At 43.3% G+C, this 27,530-nt stretch overlaps 1 protein-coding gene across 2 annotated transcripts in view; it reads right to left on the bottom strand.

Annotated features, from left to right (window-relative positions):
• Positions 1 to 27,530, bottom strand: part of HOMER2 (homer scaffold protein 2) — a 133,951-nt gene that overhangs the window by 59,327 nt on the left and 47,094 nt on the right. For both annotated transcript variants that reach the window (XM_064267189.1, XM_064267188.1), the window contains exon 2: positions 13,049 to 13,205. In XM_064267189.1, coding sequence (XP_064123259.1) covers positions 13,049 to 13,205 — 157 coding nt within the window. The remainder of the gene's footprint in view (positions 1 to 13,048; positions 13,206 to 27,530) is intronic.

Below are 27,530 nucleotides of genomic sequence, written 5' to 3' on the forward strand. Positions count from 1 at the left end.
TTTCTGTTCTAGAATGCTCATTTGATTTTTTTTTGAAATGCTAAGTCTCTACAGATATTTTCCTTCCTTTCCTCTATTTTGTCCATTTTTTCATTTCCTTGAAAATATTAATCATGTTGTCGTTAGCTGCTATGGAGCTGACTCATGGTGACCTCATATGTTACTGAGTAGAACTGCTCCACAGGGTTTTCCCTATGGAAAGCAGTTTGCCAGGTCTTTCTTCTGTAGAGCCACTGGGTAAGTTCAAACCCCCAACCTCTAAGTTAGCAGCTGATTATAAGCCACTTGTACCACCCAGACTCCTTCATATTAATCACAGTTATTTTAAAATCCTTGATGCTAACTCTAATATCTGGATCATCTTTGATCTGCTTCTATTATCTATTTGTTTTTCTCTTAATTCTAGTCATACGGTCTTATTTTTCTCCATGTCTAGTAACTTTTTATTATATGTTGGACAATGTCTATGAAAGAATGGCTAAAGATCCAGATAGTATCATCTACCAGAGAAAGCTTTCTCTTTCCTGTGATAGGCAAGTAGGGTAGATACGGAATTCCTAATCTATTCAGGGAATGAACTGGGTTTTAGTCCTGGTAAGACTCAGTCTTCCTCAGGCTCACCCTTGTTTTTAGGGTAGGCCTTCTAGGGCTTTCAATTGAGAGTCTGAAAGCCCGCCCGGAGGAGACTGAGTTCTTTTGTTTAGAGGTTTTCAGCTTAGTTCCATAATCTCTGATTCCATGGACCTTCAAAACTTGGCAAATATTAGGAAGAAAATGGCCATGTGCTTCAGGCCGCTCAAGTCTTCAATTTTATCACACCACTTGAACACCAAAATCTCAGTCCCCCAGCAGCAGCCTTTTCTCAGGGGCCCACCCTGGATTTTCAGTGTCTAGTTGCTCCTTTAGGATCAGTATGTGCCCCAGGTGAAAATGATATATAGATCCCCAGTGTCAATTCACCACTCTTTCTGGGGCTTTCATATCTCTCCTGTTTTCTTTTCAGGCCTTCTCCTCTTGACAGGTCTTTGTTTTCTAAGCACTGTTAATCTGAGGGAAGTTTTACTCTGTTTTTCAGAAAATTCAGTTTAACTCTTCACCCTCTGGAACAGACTTGGAATTGAGCAAATGCCTTGTAAGGAAAACGACCCCTGGGTTTAAAGCCCCTCAAGTTTCCAGTTTTGCTACACTAGCCCTGTGCAACTGCCAAACACTTTGTTGGACTCTGTTTCTCCCAGAGGTATCCCTTCACCTAGGCCCAATCTTCAGCTTCCACCAGATTTGGCAAATACACCCAAAGGAGAAAATAGATACCAATTGTCATCTCTGAGTGGTCCTCTGTTTCGGGAATTTTAGTCACTCTCCACCCCATTGTTTCTACAGCTTGCTGATGCCTTTACATTGTATTTACCAAATTTACCAAGCTTCTTCTAGTTGTTGACAAAGGAAACACTGGCCTGCTGTAATCCATTATATCTTATTCAGAAGGAGAGAAGCAGAATCTGTAAAAGTTCACAGGCATGTTATTTATCATGTCTCTCAAGTGATACTTTGCTAGAATGTTTATGGGAAGCCTGCAACGTCTCATAAGGTTGCTGTTTATAGCAATGAGGCAAGACTGTGCTATGACAGGCTAATCCAGTTTATTGGTATGACTTCAAATGGGTAACTAAGATTAGCTATAGCTATTCCCCAACTCCTTTAACAGTCCTCAGCCCTCATTCTAAGAAGTGTCACTTTAACCAACTGTCCATCTCTTTCCTCCCCTTCTGTATCACGTACGGAGGAGGGGGAAGGGGCAAATTCTAATGTCATCAAACTACCCAGCTCATAACTATGTTCATCAAGCCCGTCCTACCTCATTCTCTTTAGTCTCATAAGGGAAGGGTCCAATTGCCTGCTCAGAACTAAGCCTCCCTCAGTGCTCTAGGTCCCATCTCTTTGCCCCCACCCCTAAGATATTTCTTCTACCCACACAAATACTGTCCACTCACCATCTCAGACCCAGAGTAGACAAAAGGTCTATTCACTCTTGGAACACAAGACGCTGGTCTCGCAGGGTTTTGCAGTGGGAGTTCCTTTGGTCTTCCTCATTCTCTACTGGCATACTTGATCTGTTGGGGGATCACTCAGATCCTGGTTCACCATGGCTATATCTCACTATCACCAACAAGGCGCCCAGGCATCTACCAAAAATAACCTACACGGTTCCACAAGCTGGAGGTCAGCTGGGAGGGAAAAAAATGAAAGCCCATTCCCTTCACCATGTGGCTCCTGTAATTCCTCAGGCAGGTTCCCTGCAGGATGTGCAGTGCTCTAGTTGCCCCCTAAAAGTTACCTTACCAAAAGCTCAGGGACTTCCAAGATCCAGAGGAGAGGAATAAAAAGGAGGGGAGAAGAAGAGGGGGGACAGAAAGCATCATTTATCTCTAAAACATCCTTCTACATTACCATGACTCACCCAAGATAGTAAAACAATTTCAAGGCCACAAGAAGCCCATCTCTACAATTAGTGGGCCAACTGGAGGGCTGTCCTCCCAGGAAACCCCGTGCACTGACCTTCACAAAGGCAGCAGGATTGACAGCTGAGGCAATCATACTATCAAAAACGGTCAACCCAATGAGAAAAAGGGACAATTTCTATAAATGCTGTAACACATACAATTTTGCAGCAACAGTAGAAACAACCAAAAAATATGTGTGTAGCTGCACAGGTAGATATGGATGCATATATGTGTATAGGAAGGCATATGTGAGGAAAAGCACATACATGAATAGGTGTATCCGTAGGCATATGTATATACACGTTTCTGTGTGCTACATATATATCTTTACATAACAAACTACCTAGGGTGCACAGTTATGGAAGCTTCCTAGACATATCCAAACAACTCATGGGATTAGTTTACTGGATTAAAATGCTTGGGACCATAGTCTCAGGGGACAACTTAGTCAATTGGCATAACACAGTTCACAAAGATAATGTTCTAGATCCTAGTTTGGTGAGTAGTATCTGGAGTCTTATAAGCTTGACAGCAGCCATCTAAAATAAAACTATTAGTCTCTACCCATATGGAGCAAAAAATAATGAAGGAAATCGAAGGCTCAAAGGAGAAACCAATCCACAGGACTAATAATCCACACAAACCACAGCCTCTTCTAATCTGAGACCAGAAGAACTAGATGGTGCCCAGCTACCACTACCGATGGTTCTGACCAGGGACACAAAAGAAAGTCCCAAATAGAATGGGAAAAAAATGCAGAACAAAACTGAAATCCCCAAAAAGGTCAGGCCTACTGGAACGATAGAGACTAGAGGAACCCCTGAGACTACTGTCCTTTGATACCCTTTAAGCTTGAAATTGAAGCTATTTCTGGAGGTTACCTTTCAGCCAAATAACAGACTGCCTTATAAAATAAACGATATCACCCATGAGGAATGTGCTCCCTTAAACAATTAACTATATGAGGCCAAACGGTCAACATTTACCCAAAAGCAAAGATGAGAAGGCAAGGAGGGGAATGGAAGCTAGATAACAGAAACAGAACAAAGAGAATGGAAATAATGAGAATGCTGACACATTTGTAAAAATTATAACCAATGGCATGGAACAATCTGTATAAAAAATGTTAAAGAGGAGCCTAATTTGCTATGTAAACTTTTACCTAAAACACAATAAAATATTTAAAAAAAAAAAAAAAAGCATATAAGGGAAAAGGCTCCCCTACTCCCTAGTTCTTTCAGAACTCACTTTAGATAACTTATTGTAAATTCTTTCTCTGTCTCTTTGAAAAGTATGTAAATCAAGGATGTTTCCTAAAGGATCTGGGAGCCATCTCTTTCAAATGTAATCATTAAGGAAGGTCACACCCCTACCTCCCAGTTTCCTGGAAGGAGATTAGCATAACTTCAGGTATCCTGCCATAAAGATACTATGAAATTATCAACTTTGATAATTTCTTGAACGCATGAATGTATCAAGTTGTATAACCAAAAACCAAACCCAGTGCTGTAAAGTTGATTCCGACTCATAGCGGCCCTATAGGCCAGGGTAGAACTGCCCCATAGGGTTCCAAGGAGCACCTGGCAGATTCAAACTGCCAACCCTTTGGTTAGCAGCCATAGTACTTAACCACTACGCCTTATGCTCAGCTATATAAGGATCAGGTTCCTTTCTGTCTCTGTAATCTCTTTTGCAGATTGCCTGTGATACATCACACTCTGGTTTCATGTTTATTCAATAACAAAACTTTTCTTTCTCTTCTTAAAAAAAAAGAAAAAGGTCAATTCAGGAGTCTTCTTCCTTCATTTCCCACTAACATGGGTGCTTCATCCTGTGCTACGCTGGGCTGGGCCCATCAAGACTAAGTCCTCTTGGAAAGCTGGGCAGCGAGAAGCTTCTAAGGACGTGCTCTTTCTGTGTATGTTCTTTCCATGCCCCCAAACCATTTCTAACTGCTCTTGTATCTGAGATCCACTGTGGTGCCTTTGTTTCTCTTTCAGGCTCTGACCCATTCCTAGCTCTCAGCCCTCCATGTGCATGAATAAAGGAAAAAAAAAAAAAAAACTATACATATGAAGTGATGCTCAACTTCACTAAACCGGAAAAAAAAAAAAAAAAAAACCAAACCCAAACCCACTGCCATTCAGTAGATTCCAACTCATAGCCACCCTATAGGATAGAGTAGAACGGCCCCATAGGGTTTTCAAGGAGCAACTGGTGGATTCGAACTGCCAACCTTTTCATTCACAGCTGAGTTCTTAACCACTGCACCATCAGGGCTCCCAATTTCACTAGTAATGTGGGAACTGAAAATTATGATCACCACCAGATACCATTACATACCCACCAGATTCAGAATATGGTCACACTCATAAGCAAGAATCTGGGACAACAAGAGCTCTCACAGAGGGCTGGCAGGAGTCTCAATTGGTTAAAATCATTTTGGAAAAGAATGTGGCTTTATCTAAATAAAGTAGAAGATGCATACTCTCTACCATCCAGCAATTCTACTCCTATGTGTACACCCCAAAAAAACCTTTGCATACTGTCACGGATTGAACTGTGTCCCCCAAAAATACATGTATCAGTCTGGCTAGGCCATGATTCCCAGTAGTGTGCGATTGTCCACCATTTTGTCATCTGATGTGATTTCTCTATGTGTTGTAGATCCTATCACTATGATATCAATGAGATGGATTAGCGGCAGTTATGTTGATGAGATCTACGACATTAGATTGTGTCTTAAGAAAATCTCTTTTGAAATATAAGAGAGAGAAGTGAACAGAGAGGCAGGGGGCCTCATATCACCAGGAGAGTGTTGCCAGGAGCGGAGTACATTCTTTGGAGCCGGGGTTCCTGCATGGAGAAGCTCCCAGACCGAGGAGGATTGATGGCAGGAATCTTCCCCCAGAGCTGTCAGAGGGAGAGGGCCTTCCCCTGGAGCAGGTGCCCTGAGTTTGGACTTTTGGCCTACTGGACTATGACAGAATAAACTTCTGTTTGTGAAGACATCTACTGGTGGCATTCCTTCTACAGCAGCACTGGATAACCAAGACACATAGGTATGCCAGGAGGAATGTACAAGAATGTTCACAGTAGCAACATTCACAAACAAGTGTCCACCAACAGCAGAATGGATACATCAACTGTGTATATTTGTATCACAAACTACTAACTACTAACCAGCAGTGAAAATGAGCCAAGACTACAGGTATTAACATGGATGAATCACAAACCTTTAAGCAAAACATAAAAAGGAAGTCAGAAAAGAATACATACAGTGTGAATACAAAAGAATCATTTATATGAAAGTAAAATACAGGTAAAAGTAAATAATACATTGTTTAGGGCAGGAGTTGGCAAACTGTTGGGCCAAATCCAGCTTGCAGCCTGTTTTTATAAATAAAGTTTTACTGGAACACAGCAACGCCCATTAATTCACATATTGGTCTATGACTGTATTCTTGTTACAAGGACAGAGTTAGATGGTTAACACAGAGACTGTATGGCTCATAAAAAAAAATTACGATCTACCCTTTAGAGAAAAAGTTTGCTGACCTCTGGGTTAGGGACATACATATGCATGTGGCAAAACCATAAAGCAAAGGAATGCTTAATACAAATTTCAAGAGAGTGGTAGCCTCTCGAGGGGCAGATGAGAGGAGTGTATAATTAGGGGCCGACCCATAAAGGGCCTTTCAAGGCAGCAGTAAGAGCCCTGGTGGCACCGTGGTTAAAGCACTCGGCTGCTAACCAAAAGGTCGGCAGTTAGAACCCACCAACGTCTCTGCAGGAGAAAGATGTTGCAGTCTGTTTCCGTAAAGATTTACAGCCTTGGAAAAGCTATGGGAGCAGTTCTACTCTGCCCTATTGGGAGGCTTTAAGTTGGAATCAGTTCCATGGCAGTGGGTTTGGGTTTGGTTTGACATAGTACTAAATGATATGCCTTTTCAACTGGCTAGTGGGTACACAAGTGTTTCCTTTATTACTAGACAAATGGTACATTTAAACAATTAAAAGTACAATACAAAATAACAAACCTGTGAGGGAGGTGAATATTCTTGTGAGTGGAGGTCTGCTGAAAGGGGAGACAATGCTGTCCCCCACCACGGGAACACTGAAAAAGGTGGGGGAAGCAGAGGCAGCGGCTGGACTTGAGGGTTCCAACCTCGGGGGAGATGTGGGTCTCGAGCAGACTGTGGGGTCAGCAGCAAGGGGTCACAGGAGTGGAGGAAGTACTGTGGCAGAAGGGGACAGAGGGAGAAGAGGCCAGAGCAGAAGGCTGATTTTAAGCAGTAACCAAGAAAGACAAGGTGAAGGAGTCCAAGAAGGTAGTCAGGACAGAGAGACAGGAGAGAACCAAGGAGGACAGCAGTCCTGGGAACCAAGCGTGGGATGTCAGAATGCAGGCACTGCTGACCTGTTAGACGCAGCAGAATTATTCAGCAGGGTGAAAGCTGGTGCCTGCCTAGGGAGTGGGGAAGACAAGTCTGCAGGGAGGGCGACGGGGCTACTTGGTAAAGCATCCTGCACATACGCTTTAACTTGGGCCCATCTCCTATAGACGTTCTCTTTCTCCATCATGAGTTCTTTCCCAAACTTCTGTAGAGAAAGAATAAATACCAGTTGCCACTGAGTTAACTCCGATTCACAGCAACTCCATCTATGGCAGAGTAGAACTGTGCTCCACAGGGTTTTCAGTGGCTGATTTTCAGAGGTAGATTGCCAGGCCTTTCTTCCAAGGTGCCTCTGGGTGAACTTGAACCTCCAACCTTTTGGTGAGGAGCTGAGTGCATTAACTGTTTATATCACCCAGAAAAGACCACTCCCCAGTAAAAGACCTCATTCCTGCAGGCCACTGGAAGTAAGTGTTCATGAAATGCACGAAACACATGTAATTAAGAGCTACTTGGAGGATACAAAAAGCTAAGCTCTACAGTGCAGTGTCTCACCTACTCTGGACATTAGAGAAAGCTGCTCATGAAGTGGGGAGACAGACCTCCTGGAAGGTATTTCCCAATTACGGAAAGAGGGAAGTTGAAAGAACTTAGAAGTTTTCCACAAGAGGCTAGGGCTGAGTTACAGCAATTAAAAGACATCTTGCCTGCTTCCAGAGTAGTCATTTAACAGATTCGTTTTTTTGCCACAGGCAGAGAGGAAAAGAAATTAATATTCATTGAAAACCTACTACGTGCTAGGAGCTTTCCATATGCCCTCTTCCTTAACAAAAAGATGACCTATATTTATCCAAAAGAGGAAACGATAATGATAGGGGGAGTGTGCCCTGCCTCTGTCCTTCAAAGCAATTTTACATCCCCAAAAGAAAATCCCAAACAAGTCACGCTTTTAGATGTTGATGTCCTCTGAACCATGACATTCGCTGGCTACACAGCAGGCGCTGCTAAATATTTGTAGAACCGGTGACCTCTAACGTCACTTCTAATATAGGATTCTATGATTCCATAAATAGCTGAGAACCAACAGCAGCAGGCTCATCCAGAGAGCCCAGGAGAAGCACCTGCTTCAGGCAAGTCTTGTCCACAGGCGCAGGCAGTTTCTCATCCTGATGGTGGTGATTCACTCAGTCCGCAGAGTGCCAGCAGCACAATGAAATCAAGGGCAGATAGCTCAATTAACAGATGCTCTACAAGTGGAGTTCCTTCATAATGGGGTTAGCTGTTCTTCCCCAAACCTCACTATATATCATCTGGTTGTGTTGATGTGGGCTGCGGGGTTCCCAGCAGAGCTTGGGGAAGCTGGCGAGTCAGGAGATGCCCTCATGTGACTCCCATCTGTCTGTGAGCAGAGGCTGACCTCGGGCAAAGTGCAGAGATTTTGGTCCTTGGTTCCCCCCTGGAGGTGCCCCTACCCCTGGCCATTGCCCTTCTGTGGACACTGTACATTTGGTGCAAGCCTGGAGAGGATGGGGCACAGGCTGACCTCATCACCTACCCACTTCTATGGCATGCTCACTCTGGGCTGAGTACAGGGGACCCGAAGATGAGCCAAGCCTGGTGCCTGGTCCTTAGAGAGCTCAAAGTCTCTGGGCAGTTCAGTATACAGAAAGAAATCTACACAACCCCTACAGCTGGAGTCCCTGGGTGGTCCAAATGGTTCATGTGCTCAGATGCTAACTGAAAGGTTGGAGGTTGGAGTCCACCCAGAGGCACCTGGCAATCTACTTCTGAAAAATCAGCTACTGGAAACACTATGGAGAACAGTTCTACTCTGACACACATGGGGTCACTATGAGTCGGAGCTGACCTAATTATAACTGGAAGAAAACAAACGAACAAGCCCCAGAGTTAGGGTGACGTGGGGCGATGCACCCCAGTGCTCCCTCGCTCATGTCTTTAGGCAGCAGCTGTGGCCGACACATGAAATATTTTCCCTGAGAAGAAAGAACTGCCTTAGTGTTTCAAGGAGATTGAAAAACAGAGTTCTGAGCACAGACTTTTCCTCTGATAAGCAATTACTTCTAGGTGAGAGAAGGGCCTTCCATGCCTCCTTCCCCAAGTACAGCATGACAGATACCTGGACAGGGTAGAGGAGCTTTGTGCCTGGTGCTGGATGACAGCTGCTAAAGCTGCTGGCGAGTGCGCTTCCCAGTCACAGGAAGCTGTGCCCTGAGGGCTGTCACGCTTTACTCAGTGTCTGAGTCTGCCGTGACCTTTGCTCAAAACGACCTCCATGTCTCTTTTGCACCAGCAACTTGTTAATGAGGCTTTCATTTGAGAGAAGTTTCCTCTTCCAGTCTGCACCAGCCTCCTGCCTTGGAAGAGACAGCTGGCTCAAAAGTGCCACACAAGACTCCTGGCCATGGATTTGATGTGGCTAGGCCAACAGAGGGGCAGGAACTGGGCCCTAGAGCTGCCCAAGGTCACAGAGACACAGCCAATGGGGCAAGACATAGCCCCAAGGGCTAAAAGCATCTAGTCATCCGTTGTCTCAATTCAGATCAACATTTGGGATCAAAGGTTCAAAAAGAGTGGTGGGTTTTTCCCAACATGGTGGGAACACAACGATGGGGAAGCCAGGAAATGTCCATACTCCCCTAGCCCAGGTTGAGTCCGTGCCTGAGTGGTAAGCCCATGAACGGCAATCTCCAGTTGCCTGACAGGGGTTCCACGGAATGCATGACACTCAGATATATAGCCAGGGCAGGGAGCAGCACCCCAGCCTTGCAAGGTAGCCTGGACTGACCCAGGTGCCCAGGGTCAGTCCAACACACTGCGTCCTAGTTCTACTCCAATCCATGGGCAGGAAGGTGATCCATCTGGATTATTCTCGCAGAGCTGAAGCTGGGGATGGGGAGATGAGAAACTCAGGCATGGTTAGCGGGGGCGGGGGGGTGGGGTGGCTGCAGAGGGCCAGGAGGTGGCAATAGCTGATACTGCCCTGGGGAACGCACAGTCCTGGGGTCCTTCTCCACTCCCAATCTGACTGTGGAGCAGCTGGAGGCACAGGCTCTGATCTAGACCTGGGTTGTGGGTTTCACTCATTGCTGCTCATCAGCTCAGGAGAGGGCCCAGCAGGGCCAAGGTGGGGTTGAGACCACCATCTGGTGCTCTGTGCCCAGTTCTCAGGGCAGGAAACGTGCCCCCCTCCATCCCTGGCTCCAAGTGCCAGTCACAGTAATTAAACACTAAGGCCTCTCCCCACCTCACCATACCCTGGGGCCTTCTGCTCCCGCACAGGAAGCTCCTTTTTTGCAGAACGAGGTTCCATGAAGTTCTCTGGCGCTGCAGCGGTAAAACAGGAACTCTGGGGAAGCAGGGGTAGGCTCCAGGAATGCCAGGCAGCTGGGCACTATAGGAGCAGTGACCCTAGGTCCTCTGACTTACTCTCTGAGTTCTGGTGGAGCCCCATGGTCTAGGTTCTCACTTCTTAAGTAACTCTGTAACTTGATGGATCCCCCACACTGAGCCTCTACGAGCTCTGTTCTGCAGGCAGAGGTTCAGTACGCCCCCCTACACCTATCTGATTTCCCACAGCTGTCTGATCTGGCTTGGACTCCACCATATTGTCACAGCCTTCAGGAACTGCAGAGCCTTAAATGATATAGTGGCTGACACTGACAAATTACTAAAAGCCCAGCTAATAGGTCTAAAGCACTTTCTCTAATTAAGTAGTTTTATCTATATTTAAGCCCAATATATCCTTGGGTAACTCAGCTGACAAAAGCAAAAACCCATCTCAAGGATGGCAGCCGAGCTGACAGAATCTATAGATAAAAGAAAGCGGGTCATCTTGATTCACCACCTCTCACAGAACATCCTGGGGAGAGTCCAGGCAATTCCAGCTCAAAAGCACAAAGAAGAGAAGTGGTAATTACAACTGCGGCATCACCATGTCTCCCAGAAGAGGGAAAAAAAAGGCACTTTCCGATATTCGCTCATCAAACACGTGTGCCGGGCACTTGCACTTTCACACTTCCTGTCTCATTTCATGCTCATCGGGGCCCTGCAATATGCTGTCACCCATTGTTTAGATGAAACAAAACAATTCCAGTATCTCTTTAGGTATACTCACCAGACCAGCTGTTGCTATCTGAATACGGAAGGGGACAACCCACTACACACACAACATCATGTAAGGAAATGCTCCTCGCCAGCCAGGAAGAAGCCTGCTCCAACAGAAAGGGCAGGGAGCTGGGCGTCAAAGGGATGGCGTACAAGTACCAGCCCTGCTAAGCCTCACTGGCAGTGTGAACTTGATCACTGCCTCTGCCTTGAACTTGGCTGTAAAACGGAAAGTTCTGGGCTCCCCTCCTGAGTAAGACAAAGAGTTGTAGCAACTGGAAGGAAGGAGAAGAGGCTCCCTGGGCCAAGCCACCTTTATCTGCATTCTCCCTGGGGCTAAGAGCACAAAGGAGATACTCTGAGAACAAGGGCTGAAGGCAGAATTTTGCCTCATTAAACAAGAAGGCTCATCCAGGGGTGAGCACTCACCAGCAGGCGCCCACACTGCCCCACACTCTGTGCTCGGTGGCTGTGGAGCCTCCAGGGAAGAGAGAAGCAGAGCCTGCAACCAGGCATCCTCTACTGCCCCACCCCAAATTCCCCTGCTTCCTACTATACTACCAGCTACCACTGAGTCTATTCTGGCTCATGGTAACGCCCTGTGTGTCAAAGTAGAACCGTGCTCCATAGGGTTTTCAAAGGCTGATTTTTTGGAAGTAGATCTCTGGGCCTTTCTTCCAAGGCACATGTGGGTAGACCTGAACCTCCAACCTCTGAATAAGCAGCTGAGCCTGTTAAGCGTTTGCAAAACCCAGGGACTTCCTGCTTTCTACTGGCTAGGAATGATGACCCAGAGGCAGAGGGGAGGACAGGCTGCAGGTGGGAGATAAGGAAACAGAAGGCAAGACTGCCAAATGAGGGTACAACCTTGAAAGAAAATAGAAGGGATGAAGGTGATATACTTCATTTGACCATTGGAAAAGGGAATGATGATTCTGTGCTTTTTTTAGCCCAAGTGATTGGGAAATGAAAATGAAGAGGTAGTTTGGAGGCAAAAGGGGACTTCTGCTCCATAGACACTGAATTTCAGGTGACAGCAGATAATCCAAGTAAAAAGGTCAACCAGGATGAACACAGATTAAACACAGAAAGAGATTATAAAGCATCGGGTCTACTTTTTTTTTACAGACCAGATGAGGCTCCTGCTGACATCCCTATGTCATTCTGCTCCCATAACAATGCGGCAAAGATACAGAGACAGCAGAATAAATGAAAGTGCCAGGGGGAAAAAAAAGAAAGAAAACCTATTTCAAGATATACTCCAAAAACAATTAATAAAATTCAACTCCATGCCTAATAAGACGAGAACCAGACTATATAATATGCAATGCTGGCAAGGGTGCAATAAACTGGCATTCTCGCGTATGCTGGAAGAAAGAACGCTTTTGGAAAGCAATTTGGCAATACGCATCAAGAGCCATAAAGTGTTAATATCTTGACCTATAATATTACTTCTAGGAATCTATCCTAAGGAAATCCCCAAAAAAGAAAGGTATGTGATGAACGACTGTGAGTATCTGTTGCACGAAGACACCATTTAAATATCCAACTATAGGGGAGAAATTATAACATTATGGGCCCTGGGTGGAAATGTTAAATGGGCATGAAAATATTGGTTATGAAGACTATGTGGTAACAAGGAAATCTACTTTTTTCACTTGCCATAATTTTAAACAAACAAAAAAGGTTATGTGGTTATATTGACAGTACAATTATAACAAGTAACTTTTGTATTAAATTGGCAGAATTTGGGGTGCATTCTTTAACATTTTTCAAATGTACTGTATTGCTTTCCGTGAAATATAAGTGACTGGTATGTTAAAAAGGAGCCCCGGTGGCACAGTGGTTAAGTGCTCGGCTGCTAACCAAAAGGTCGGCAGCTCGAAGCTACCAGCTGCTTCCGTAAAGATGACAGCCTTTTAAATCCTATGGGGCAGTTCTACTCTGTCTTACAGGGTTGCTATGAGTTGGAACCAACTCCGTTAGTGGGTGGGGAATGTTAAAATCAGCTGGTACAGGCAGTACCTTGGCTCCATCCACACTGATGATCCGATAGCTGTTCCTCGTGACATCGTAGAAGTAGGATACAGTGACCGCCTGCTTGCTTGCAGGCACCCAGTTCTTCTTGGTGCTGGGGTCAATCTGGAAGACGTGCGCTCGGGTGGTGAAGATAGGCTGTTCTCTGGAACAGGAGAGACGCGCCCATCAGTTGACAGAAGGTGACTTCATGTATAATTTATAGGCCACCTACTGCCCCAAAAGGTTTTAAATAGTTTGTACACAATGATACACATGCATGAGAACAATTAAAATAAGAGAAGACAGAAGAAAGAAGAGACACCAGTGAGTAGCACTGCAATTCACTTCATTTAGTAGTTGCCACCCTGAGGCTGCACGGCACTGGCCTAATGAGCAATTGGCTTAAAATTCAACTCCTTGTTGAGTGTTTTTGCATCTGGTCAAGTGTTCTATTTGTTTTCAGGACATCTTGTTTTAGGATCTTGGATTGCTAGGATCTCAGAACCAATTCATTTTTAGGATTTTGTTATAATTTTGGGGGGGGCGGAGATTCTGCAACCATTTCAGAGTTTTGCAACCCATGTGCAGCTTAATGTTTTCTTTCTATTAAGTGCTTTTCAAATTTGCAGCATTTTATAGATGATGGAATTATTTTATACTCTTGTGGGTATTTACGTAGTCTACTTCTGGAACCATTCAAGAACTTTTCACCTTGACTGAGCCTTAGAGTCTTATGTTTCTAACTTATAACCCTTTTGGGACCTACTTGGAATTCATCAAATCCACCTCTTCTGCTTATTATTTCCTCTGTATTATTGTTGCTTTTTCACTCTACCTGTTTGTTACCACTTCATGTGATTATTAACCCAATTAGGGCATTATTTATGTTTCTTTCTGTATAGCAGGGAATTAGATTTTGACAACAAGCATTAAGAAATGAGGCAGATGGATAAAAATTGTAATGAATTTTAAGGTGTCTACTTCATAAAGTAGCACAAAATGAAACACAGACTCATGGTGAAATATATTTATTTTTGAAGAAAGGATCTTTAGACAAACTGGCTCAAAAATCCTTAAAGTGTTTAAAATAAGATAAAATGGGGGGCATCAGGCTATAAAATAACCCTATAATTCATAAAATGCTACAGATTTAATAAGTAGTTTTTTGGAGATACAAAGTTAAGTCAAAAGATAAACTAATTTTTTTAACTCCTTCCAATGTCAAAAGAAATAAAAAAAAGTTGCTGTCAAGTCGATTCTGATTCATAGTGACCCTATGAGACAGGTCAGAGCTGTCTCCTAGGGTTTCCAAGGCTGTAGTCTTTACAGGAGCAGACTGCCATATCTCTTTCCTGCAGAGCCCCTGAGGGGTTTGAACCGCCACCTTTCTGGTTAGCAGTCGAGCTCTTAACCACCACACCACCAGGGCAAGAGTTCCAAATGGATGCTCTGGTCTTGAAATGGAGCAGTTTTAGGCGAAGCAATCTTTGAACCTATCCAGACTCCAGAAGACTTCTACAGTATTACTGAAAGACAGTGCTTTGTTAGGAGAGAAACTTTTATTCTAGAAAATCAATTTACCATTTGGGCCTAAAGTGAGGGATACTGAAAAGCACCATGGATATAAGTATCAACCGTCACTCCTGGTTTCAGAGAAATGCAGAAACCCTTTCCATGACCATTTCTCCAACTGAATACAAGCCAAGGGCATGTCATTAATGCTACCTCAACACAGCTGTTTCCACAGGCCACTATAATTCCTTGCTCCCTAGAGTCCCCTTTCTAGGTCCCCAAGCAGGACAAGTGCCTCTGGAGGTGTGGATTATGAAGACGTTTCTCTACCCTCAACAGTGACCAAGTTTATCCACCCATTTAATTCTGGACTGGCGCCCTTCCAGCGACAGGGCGACAGCTGTAGAAATAAAATGAACACTCTCACTACCATTTCTCACATCTGCTGCTGAGAGGCCTGCCGGCAGTGACCTCTGTGCCCACAAACACCAGCCCTCCTAAGCAAGCTGGCCTGGCAAAGGCTGGCATCTGGATCTCCCAGCTGGGTCGGCCCAGGGACCAAAATTCTCTAATCATCTAAGTATAATATCATAAAGGAGAACACTGCTTCACACAGTATTCTTTTGCATATGTAACAAGGAAGAACAATTTAAAGAGCAGTAACTACAGAAATGTATTTAAAGAATCAAATTACATTAATATCTCTGCCCTGCCCCCTCTTGGCACAGAGCACTGAACAGTCTTGGGGGGAGTGGGTGCCTGGGTCCCACAGGAGTCCCCCTTGCCCAGGGAAGGCCCCAGCTTTCAGCTCTTCCTATGTGTACCCCACACCAAGCAGAAGGACTGAGTCTGGTTTTTAGCACACTCAGCGGTGTTTTCTAAACCTCCCTGATAGAAATTAGCAGGGGCACTTATAAAAGTACAAGTTCCTAGGCCCCACCAGAACCTGCCTCTCCAGGGAAGGGGCCCCTTAGACCCCCAGGTGATTTCTATCATTGGGGAAGCTGGGGAGACACTTGTATTAGACGATACCAGATGATTCTAAAAAAAAAAAAAAAATCCCCCAGTTGTCATTGAGTCAACTTAGACCCACGGCGACCCCATGTGTGTCAGAGTAGAACTGTGCTCCACAGGGTTTTCAATGGCTGGTTTTAAAGAAGTAGATAGCCAGGGCTTTCTTCCAAGGTGCCTCTTGGTAAACTCAAACCTCCAACCCTTTGGTTAGTAGCTGAGCACTTTAACCATCTGTACCAGCCAAGGACTCCGTCAGGTGATACTGGGAAAGAAAAAAAAGGAAGCAGTAATCCCTACAGCCAGCACCCTTCTCCCAGAATGACACCTCCCACAGCTCTGGGGCCACCAGTAGGACCAAGAAGAGGATCTTAGGGTACAAATAATGGGAAGGTAGAGGGAGGCAGATAGGAAATACCCATCTGGCTGTGATCTCCATGTGAACAACCAAGTCTGAGGGCAGTACAGAGTTCCATGCCCTTCTTCTAAAATTCAAAAAGTCTAAGGAGTCCATGAGTGGTGCAAACAAATTAAGCATGGCTATTAACCAAAAGACTGGAGGTTTGAATCCACCTAGAGGCACCTAGGAAGAAAGGCCTGGCGATCTGCTTCAGAAAGGTCACAGCCGGAAAACCCTAGGGAGAACAGTTCTACTATAGCACACATGAGGGCACCGTGAGTATGAGATGTCTTGATGGCAACTGGTATATATATATATATATATAATTTTATTTATTTTGTTGTTGTTGTTTACAATATACACAGCAAAACATACATCAGTTCAACAGTTCTACATGTACCATTTACTGACACTGATTATATTCTTCGAGTTGTGTAACCATTCTCACTCTCCTTTTCTAAGTCATTCTTCCTCCATTAACATAACTTCACTGCCCCCTAAGGCTCCTATCTAATCTTTCAAGTTGCTGTTGCCAATTTGACCTCCCACAGATAGTTCTTAAAAGAGCATAATGCTCAACCAAACCAAAACCCAGTGCCATGGAGTCGATTCCAACTCATAGTGACCCTGTAGGGTTTCTAAGGGTGTAAATCTCTATGGAACCAGGCTGCCACATCTCTCTGTCCCATGGAGCCACTGGTGGTTTCGAACTGTCAACCTTTCAGTTAAGTCAATCGCTTTAACCACTAGGCCACCAGGCTTCCTTATAATGCTCAGGGCAGACATTATTTACTAGTTAAGATAAACTATTGTTTGATTTTAAGACTTCAGGGAATATTTAAGAAGGTGATCCAACCAGGTGTGGAAATTATAGAACAATATCATTAATATCACATAACAAGCAAAATTCTGCTAAAGATCATTCAAAAATGGCTGCAGCCGTATACTGACAGGGAACTGCCAGAAATTCAGGCCGGTTTCAGAAGAGGTCGTGGAACCAGGGATATCATTGCGATGTCAGATGGATCCTGGCTGAAAGCAGAGAATACCAGAAGGATGTTTACCTGTGTTTTATTGATTATGCAAAGGCATTTGACTGCATGGATCATAACAAACTATGGATAACACTGAGAAGAATGGGAATTCTAGAACACTTAATTGTGCTCATGAGGAACCTTTACATAGATCAAGAGGCAGTTGTTCGGACAGAACAAGGGGATACTGATTGGTTTAAAGTCAGGAAAGGTGTGTGTCAGGGTTGTATTCTTTCACCATACCTATTTAATCTGTATGCTGAACAAATAATACGAGAAGCTGGGCTATATGAAGAAGAACGGGGCATCAAGGTTGGAGGAAGACTCATTAACAACCTGCGTTATGCAGATGACACAATCTTACTTGCTGAAAGTGAAGAGGACTTGAAGCACTTACTAATGAAGATCAAAGACCACAGCCTTCAGTATGGATTGCACCTCAACGTACAGAAAACAAAAATCCTCACAACTGGACCAACGAGCAACATCATGATAAACGCAGAAAAGATTGAAGTTGTCAAGGATTTCATTTTACTTGGATCCACAATCAATAGCCATGGAAGCAGCAGTCAAGAAATCAAAAGACGCATTGCATTGGGCAAATCTGCTACAAAGGACCTCTTCAAAGTATTGAAGAGCAAAGATGTCACCCTGAAGGCTAATGTGCACCTGACCCAAGCCATGGTATTTTCAATTCCATCATATGCATGTGAAAACTGGACAATGAATAAGGAAGACCGAAAAAGAGTTGACGCCTTTGAATTGTGGTGTTGGAGAAGAATATTGAATATACCATGGACTGCCAAAAGAACGAACAAATCTGTCTTAGAAGAAGTACAACCAGAATGCTCCTTAGAAGCAAGGATAGTGAGACCGCATATTACATACTTTGGACATGTTGTCAGGAGGGATCGGTCCCTGGAGAAGGACATCATGCTTGGCCGAGTACAGGGTCAGCGGAAAAGAGGAAGACCCTCAACAAGGTGGATTCACACAGTGGCTGCAACAATGAGCTCAAGCATAACAATGATTGTAAAGATGGCACAGGACTGGGCCATGTTTCGTTCTGTTGTGCATAGGGTTGCTATGAGTTGGAACTGACTCGACGGCACCTAACAGTAACAACAACAAGGTTAAAGATTATCTCAGGGCAATAGTTTTAGGGGTTCATCCAGCCTCTGTGGCTTCAGAAAGGCTGGATTCCATGAAAATTTGAAATTCTAGTCTTCATTGTCCTGTTTTTGGTCAGGATTCTTCTGTAGAATCTTTGATCAAAATGTTTAGTAATGGTAGCTGGGCACCACCCAGTTCTTCTGGTCTTGTGGCAAAGGACTTAGTTGTTCATAGAGGCAATTAGTCACACGTTCCGTATCCTCCTTCTATTCCTCAGTCTCCTTCCTCTGTTGCTCCAGGCAAACAGGCTAATTGTTGTGCCTCGGAGGGCTGTTGCAAGCTTTTAAGACCCCAGGCACTACATTATGACCTAGGAGGTAGAACAGAGGCACTAAAGATGTTATCAGGCCAATTAACTTGCATGTCCCTTGAAACCATGACCCTAAATCTACAAATCAAGAAACCAAATCCCATGATGTGTTTGGCTGTACATAAGCAGCCTCAGTAGCTTTTTTTTTTTTTTTTAGTCTTTGTAAATACATGTATCACACAACTTTTGGTGACTCAGCTTTTTACAGCTGTACAACCGATTGACAGAAATTATAATAATTGGATGTGAAAATCTACCCTTAATCAACGCAATTTTTCCATCACTATTAGCGCCCCTTTCCCCCCTCCTCCCCATTCCTGGTAACCACTAATAAACTTTGGTCTCCATACATTTGCCTTTTCTTGTCTTTTTATGTGAGGTCATACAATATTTGTCCTTTTGTGATTAGCTTATTTTGCTCAGCAGAATGTCTTCAAGCTCCATCCCTACTGTAGTATGTATCAAGGCTTCATTTCTCCTACTGGCCGAGTAGTATCCCATTGTATGTAGGTACTACATTTTGTTTATCCATTCATCTGCTGTTGGGCATTTATTTAGGTTGTTTCTGCCTTTTGGCTATTATGAATAGTGCTGCAATAAACACTGATATACAAGTCTCTTTTAGAGTCTTTGTTTCCAAGTCTTTTGGGTATATACCCAGGACGTGAATTTCTGGGTCACGTGGTAGGTCTATTTTTTAGTTTTTTGAGGAACCACCACACTGTTTTCCACAACTTTACTGCTTTGCATTTCCACCAGCAATGGATAAGGGTTCCAATTTTTCCACATCCTCACCAACTTTTTTCTTTTTTTTTTTTTAACCTTTGCCATCACAGTGGGAGTGAAATGGTACTTCATTGTGGTTTTGATTTGCATCGCTCTGACGGCTGATGGCCCTGAGCATCTGTTCATGTGTCTGGTGGCCATTTAAATTTCCTCTTCGGTGAAATGTCTGTTCAAGTCCTTTGCCTGTTTTATGATTGGGCTGTCATTTTTGTTGTGAAGTTGTTAAAGTTTTATATATATGTTGGTTATTAGATTTTTGTTGGATATATGGTTTCTAGAGATATTTCCCCAGTTGGTACCTTGTCTTTTCAGTTTTTTGGTAAAGGCTTTTATAAGCAAAAGTTTTTAATTTTTATGAGGTCCCATTTATTTGTCTTTTGCCATTTGTGCTTTTGTTATTACATTAGATAATCCATTGTTGAATGCCAGGCCTGACAGTGTTGCTCCTGCTTCTTGTTCTTCTAGGAATTTTATGGTTTTAGTTTGCACATTTAGGTCCTTAATCCATTTAAAATTTGTTTTTGTGTATGGTGTGAGGCATGGACTCTGTTCATTTTTCTGCATGTGGAAATCCAATTTTCCCAGCACCATTTATTGAAGAGACTCTTCTTTCCCCCACTGAATGGACTTAGCACCTGTGTCAAAAATCAGTTGACCATGCACATGTGGGTTTATTTCTGGACTATCAAGTCTGTTCCATTGGTCTATGTGTCTATTGTTATATCAATAGCAGGCTGTTTTGATTACTGTACCTGTACAGTATGTTTTAAAAATCAGGAAATGTGGGTCCTCCTACTTTGTTCTTCTCTTTCAACATTGCTTCTCCTTCAGGGCCTCTTGCCCTTCCATATAAAGTTGTAGTGTATTACGCTGACTGATTTTCTAATACTGAACCATTCCTGCATTCCTGGAATAAATCCCACTTGGTCATGCTACATTATGTTTGCTAGTATTTTGTTGATTTTTGCATCCATATTCATAAGTGATATTGGCCTGTAGTTTCTTTTCTTGTGGTGTCTTTGTCTGGTTTTGGTATCTGGGTTATGTTTGCTTCATGGAATGAATTAGGAAGTAGTCCTTCCTTTTCTATCTTTTGGAACATTTTAAACAGTACGGGTGTCATTTCTCTAAATGTTTGGTAGAATTTCCCAGTGAAGCCATCTAGTCCAGGACCGTTTATTATTGAGAGGTTTCTGATCACTGATTCGATGTCTTCACTCGTTATGAGTCTGTCAAGACTTTCTATTTCCTCTTGAGTCAGTTTTGGTAGGTTGTGTGCTTCTAATAATTTGTCAATTTCATCTAGGTTATCTAGTTTGTTGTCATACAGTTGTTCATGATATTCTCTCATAATTCTCTTCATTTCTATTGGGTCAGTTGTAATGTCCCCTTTCTTCATTTTTTATCTTGGTTAACTGTATCTTTTCTCTTCGTTCTGCAATCTAGCTAAAGGCTTGTCAATTTTATTGATCTTTTCAAAGAACCAATTTCTGCATTTATTGATTCTCAATTGTTTTTCTGTTTTCAATTTTATTTACTTCTGCTTTGATCTTTATTATTTTCTTTTTCTGGTAGGTTTAGGCTTAATTCGCTCTTCTCTTTCTAGTTCGTGGTGTTGTCAAGTTAGGCTGTTGATTTGAGATCTTTCTTCATGTAGGCATTTATTGCTATAAGTTCCCCTGAGTATTGCCTTTGCTACATCCCATAAGTTTTGGTATGTTGTGCTTTCATTTTTGTTTGATTCTAAGAAATTTGTGATTTCTCTTTAATTTCTTCCTTGACCCATTGGTAGTTTAATACTGTGCTGTTTAATCTCCACATATTTGTGTACTTTACAGGTTTTTTTCTGTTACTGATTACTAGCTTTACTCTATTGTGGTTAGAGGTTTTTTTTAAAAACGGTATTTAAAGACAAGGATGAAAAGAAAAACCAGTAGTTTATATTTATTGAGCACTTACCATATTGTCAGGCTTCACCTATGATCTCTCATTTTAGTCTTCACAATAATTCTACGGGGAAGGTGCCATAGAGGTAGGGAAATGGGGTTCAGAGAGGCCAAGTAACCTGCCTTGGGTTGCACAGTTAGTAAATGGCAGACATGAAATCTGAAGTCAGTTCTAAGTGACACAAAAACCTTCTCTCTAATCCATTAGGCTTGACTGTCTTCCTAAAATAAAAGTTGTCCTAAAATAAGAGCTCTGACATGGATCCCAGTGTGATGGGCCATGATTATCCGTGGTTTGATAGTCGTGTGATGGTGTGATCACTTCCATGATGAGACTGGATATTATGGGATCACCTCCATGATGGGATCTGCTGTGAGTAGCCAATCAGTTGAAAGAGAGTTTCCTTGGGTGTGTGGCCTGCATTGAATGTGGGTGGATATTCTGGCAATGCTTGTGGGCTTTTGTTCGTTCTGGATCCTACAGCTGGCCCCTGTTCATCTGATCTCTGGCTCTTGGAACTTGAGCTAGCAGCTTACCTGAAATCTCTCCTGTCAATCTTTGGGATTCACTGATCTTCACAGCCTGTGATCAAGAACCCTGCTCTCCAACCTGCTGATCTTGAGTTTGCAGGCCCCGGGGGCTGCGTGCGTCACGGGAAGCCTCTATTCTGACCCATGGCCTTGGGATGTTCCTGCCTCTAAAACCATGTGAGCCATTTCCTTGATATAAATCTCTCTCTCTCTCTATATATATATACACAGAAACCCTAGTGGCATAGTGGTTAAGTGCTACAGCTGCTAACCAAAGGGACGGCAGTTTGGATCCTCCAGGAGCTCCTTGGAAACTCTATGGGGACAGTTCTACTCTGTCCTGTAGGGCCACTATGAGTCGGAATCGACTCGACGGCACTGGGTTTGGTTTGGGGTTTATACATATATATTTCTGGAATTCCCATTCTTCGCAATGTTATCCATAATTTGTTATGATCCACACAATCGAATGCCTCTGCATAGTCAACAAAACACAGTTAACATCCTTCTGGTATTCTCTGCTTTCAGCCAGGGTCCACCTGACATCAGCAATAATATCCCTGGCTCCATGTCCTCTTCTGAATGCAGCCTGAATTTCTGGCAGTTTCCTGTCAATATACTGCTGCAGCCGCTTTTGAATGGTGGTCACCAAAATTTTGCTTGCGTGTGATATTGATGTTATTCGATAATTTCCGCATTGGGTTGGATCTCTTCCTTGGGAATAGGCATAAATATGGATCTCTTCCTGTTGGTTGGCCAGGAAGCTGTCTTCCATATTTCTTGGCATAGACGAGTGAGCACTTCAGTGCTGCATCCATTTGTTGAAACATCTCAATTGGTATTCTGGCAATTCCTGCAGCCTTGTTTTTTGCCAAGGCCTTTGGTGCAGCTTGGACTTCTTCTTTCAGTACCATCGGTTCCTGATCATATGCTACCTCTTCAAATGGTTGAACATCGACTAATTCTTTTTGCTATAATGACTCTGTGTATTCCTTCCATTTAGTCAGGATATGTGTGCATCAGGGTTGTATCCTTTCACCATATCTATTCAATCTGTATGCTGAGCAGATAATCCGAGAAGCTGGACTGCACAAACAAGAACGGGGCATCAGGATTGGAGAGAGACTCATTAACAACCTGCGTTATGCAGATGACACAACCTTGCTTGCTGAAAGTGAAGAGAACTTGAAGCACTTACTGATGAAGATCAAAGACCATAGCATTCAGTATGGATTACGCCTCAACATAAAGAAAATAAAAATCCTCACAACTGGACCAATAAGTAACATCCAGATAAACAGAGAAAAGATTGAAGTTGTCAAGGGTTTCATCTTACTTGGATCCACAATCAACAGCCATGGAAGCAGCAGTCAAGAAATCAAAAGACGCATTGCATTGGGCAAATCTGCTGCAAAAGACCTCTTTAAAGTGTTGAAAAGCAAAGATGTCCCCTTGAAGACTAAGGTGCATCTGACTCAAGCCATGGTATTTTCAATTCCATCATATGCATGTGAAAGCTGGACAATGAATAAGGAAGACCGAAGAAGAGTTGATGCCTTTGAATGTGGTGCTGGCAAAGAATACTGAATATACTATGGACTGCCAAAAGAACGAACACATCTGTCCTGGAAGAAGTACAACCAGAATGCTCCTTAGAATCAACAATGGCGAGACTGCATCTTGCATACTTTGGACACATTATCAGGAGGCATCAGTCCCTGGAAAAGGACATCATGCTTGGTAAAGTACAGGGTCAGCAGAAAAGAGGACGACTTCAACGAGGTGCATTGACACAGTAGCTGCAACAATGGGCTCAAGCATAACAACAACTGTAAATGCATGTTGTTTTCAGCTGTCAACTTTGTGGTAATTTATTATACAGCAATAGAAAGCTAATCGCAGAAAGCTTACTACATGCTAAGTATGTATATGTTTGCATTTAGTCCTCCTAGTTGGGTTGTCCTGTCAGCGGGCAGCACTACCCTCACTGTCAGTGGCTCACAGGATGATTTCAGGCAACCAGGATGACAAAAAAAAGGAGCCCTGGTGGCACAATGGTTAAGCACTTGGCTGCTAAACAAAAGGTTGGTGGTTTGAAACCAACAGCAGCTCTGAGGAAGAAAACACCTGGAAATCTGCTCCCATAAAGATTACAACCTTGAAAACCCTAAGGAGCAGTTCTACTCTGTTATATAGCATCGTTATAAGTTGGAATCTACCCAACAGCCCCCAAAAACCAGCAGGATGGCAAATCTTTACATCTGGATGGGCAAAATCAGGGTACTCTACAAACCTCATCACGGAACTCAGAAAAGCAGACCCAAACTTTGAAAGAGTATCTCACCCCATGTGAGGCAGTAATAGAGCTGAAACTAGGACACAGAAGTCAGTTCCTATAAGTGTGCACATCAGCATAAATAGAAAAACTCAAGACAAGCAGAACCTTCCAACCCAGGAGGCTGTATTTCCTTCCCAGCAGCGAAAAGCTGAAGAGAGTGTGTTTCAGAGAACAGAAACTACCTTCATACCCAATTTTATTCTCCTTTCTTTGGTGCTCAATGCTCCGGGAGTATATTTAAAATATACTCCCGTTCTTTCTTCAGTGCTTTAAATAGAAAGCAGATGTTTCCAGATAGCAAAATGTTTCTTTAGGCAGACACTATAACTTACTGTTCCCTTGCATAGTCTTTTTTAGAGCTGAATAAACAGCAATTGCTGTTCATTGAACACATTTTGGAACCTGACAGTAATTGTTTCCAAGAATAATTAGACATTCTGTGCAACGTACGTATGTTTGGAATATGAAAGCCACTTGGCTCTATGTGAAACGATTCTGCAAAGAACTGGCATGATTAGTTTTCACAGAAAAAAAGAAAAGTGATGTTTGAACTTATCATAACACTCAACTTGCAATGCTCAGTTCCAAGTTTTTTCTGACACAATACTTATTTCTCCTACTTCCATTTGAATCATGCCATTCAGCCTTTATTTTACAGTCATTTAAACAGTGTTTTAAAGTCTCATAAAACCAGTAGCTGTCAAGTCGACTCCAACTCATGGTGACCCCATATGTGTCAGGGTAGAACTGTGTTTCATAGGGTTTTCAATGGCTGATTTTTTGGAAGTAGATCGCCAGTCCTTTCCTCCAAGTGCCTCTGGGTACACTCAAACCTCCAACCTTTCAGTTAGCAGGTGAGCATGTTAAATGTTTGCACCATCCAGGGACTCCTCAAAGTCTCATACAGTGTCCTAATTAGTTTATCTGCCTTGAATCCTGAACTCTTCCAAACATCATCCTTGCAGCACCAAGAGGAAGGTCATTGCCAGGCCCAAATGGATATGGCGATGCCCACCCAGCTTCAAAGGCCTTCCCTGGCTCCTTCCCCCACAGGACTAGCTCTAGATGCTTCAGAATGATTCAAAGCCCCTGGCCACCTGACCCAGGCCCCTCACCAGACTGGCTCCTGCTAGTATTGCTGAATCACTCGCACTTTCACATGTCCATGACCTTGCACCAGCCCTTCGCTCAGCCTTGGCTTTCTCCCTTGACTCGCCAGAGAATCCCTATCAGTTCTTCAAGCCCCACACAGCATCTTGTGAAGGCTAATCTGTACTCTTAGGATACAGTCCCTGGACTAGGCACCGAGCATGAGCTCACAGGGTCAGTGTTTTACTCAGCTTCAGCTCCCTGAGCCTAGGATAGAGAACTGGGAAACAAAGCGATGTAAGCAAGGGTCCCTTCTAGTACCTTCTCCCAAACCTAGAATCTAACTCATAAGCGCACTGGGGGTCTACTTTCATACAAAAGTCCCATAGTAAAAACTGTCACTACTTGCAGATGATATGATTCCACATTCAGAGCACCCAAGAAACTAAAATGAAAAAATGAATACAAATAATAAAATTCAGTAATGTGGCCAGGGATGAAATCACTAATAAAAAAACCACAATCAACAGCCTTCCTATATACACAACCAAATAGAAAACACAATGGAGTAAAAAAAATCCCATTTAACATGAAAAGAGAGAGTGGAGGGAAGGAGCAGGTTGTCTCATTAGGGGGAAAGCAATTAGGAGTATATAGCAAGGTGTATATAAATTTTTGTATAAGAGACTGACTTGATTTGTAAACTTCCACTTAAGGCACAATAAAAATTAAAAAAAAAAAAAAAATCCCATTTACAACAGCAACCAAAAAGAAAATTTCTAGAAATCTATTCAAGGAGTATGCAAGATCTATGTTTAAAAAATAAAAATTAAAAAGTCCTGAGTCATACAAAAGAAAGTTTGGATAAATAAGACATCTCCTGTTCTTAACTAGGGAGAATGAATATAAAGATGTCAATTATCCCTAAATCAATATATAAATTTAACACAGTAAAAAGATCAACAGGATTATTTTTAGAACTAGATGGGGATATTCATGTGGGAATCTCAGCATGTGAGGGTAACCAAGAAAATTCTGAAAATGACAAGCAATGAGGAGGTGTAGCCATCTCAGATATTGGAATATGTGGTTATAAAGTATAATAAATAACAGAGAGAAGTATTAGCAAATAAAACCAGTAAACCCACTGCTGTCAAGTCAATCCTGACTCATGGCAACACCACATGTGTGTCAGAGTAGAACTGTGTCCCATTGGGTTTTCAATGGCTGGTTTTTCAGAAGTAGATTGCCAGGCATTTCTTCCAAGAAGCCTCTAGGTTGACTGGAACCTCCAACCTTGCATTTGGTAGCTGAGCATGTTAACCATTTGCACCACCCAGGGACTCCATTAGCAAATAAATAGACAGATTAATGGAATAGAGCAGAGTCCAGAGAGAGAAGCTGTAGGAATTAAGTACATGATACAGGTGATGTTATACATCAGTGGGGACACAAGGGGTCATTCTACAAATCCCACAACAATAATGGGCAGCTACCTGGACCTGAGCCAGACGCCTGAGGCCCTTCAACTGAGGTCACAACTGCCCCATTCTATTAAAGTTATTTCCACTTGCCCCCAAAGTGCCCTGATTTTCTCCTAAGAAATCTCATCTAAGAAACACTTGTCACCCATCCTCCTGGTCCACTGAGGAGGGATTCCCTATTCCCTTTCTGGGTCACATTTACATCAGGGAATGGGATGAGATAAGTGCCCCTGATGAATGCTGATGGGCTTCATTAACGACACTACCTTACACCCTAGAGTGCTTAACAGCTTTTAAGGAGCTTTTGACACATTATCTGTTAGTCCTCATGTCATGTGGGCTTGACAAAGTTCCAGGACCTTGGAAGCTGCTGGTTCTCAGGCTAAGAGCTGCTACAAAGGGGCCATCAGATCCATTCCCAAGTGCTTTGGGAAAGGGTCCATCTGGACTCAGAAAGAGGTGGCTGGGTCCAGAACAGTGGGTGAGGATTTGCAAGGTCAGAAGAAGCAAGGCAGGGATGGAAGGAAAATATTTTCAAGGGATGAAGGGGGTGGGCTTCTCTGAGGGTGCAGAACAGGTAAATGATGGGAAGACAAGGGAAGGGGGAGTCTTGACCAAGGACTGGACACAGAGAGGAGAAAACAAAACTCACCAGCAATATGCAATGCCATCGCATGTTCAAATGGCACTCCTCTACCACATTTCCTCTGCACAGTCACCCCCTCCCACTTCCACACATACATCTCCCCCACCCCCACCAGCCCAGGGCCCAGCAAATCTGCTAGGTTTAGCAGGTGGGGGGAAAGGGCGCTCCAGGTGTGAGACAGAGGTGTATTCAGAGACCAGCAAGTGCCACTGTTGGCTACAGGAGTGG

The sequence above is a fragment of the Loxodonta africana genome, chromosome 13, assembly GCF_030014295.1.
Source record: "Loxodonta africana isolate mLoxAfr1 chromosome 13, mLoxAfr1.hap2, whole genome shotgun sequence".
NCBI lineage: Eukaryota > Metazoa > Chordata > Mammalia > Proboscidea > Elephantidae > Loxodonta > Loxodonta africana.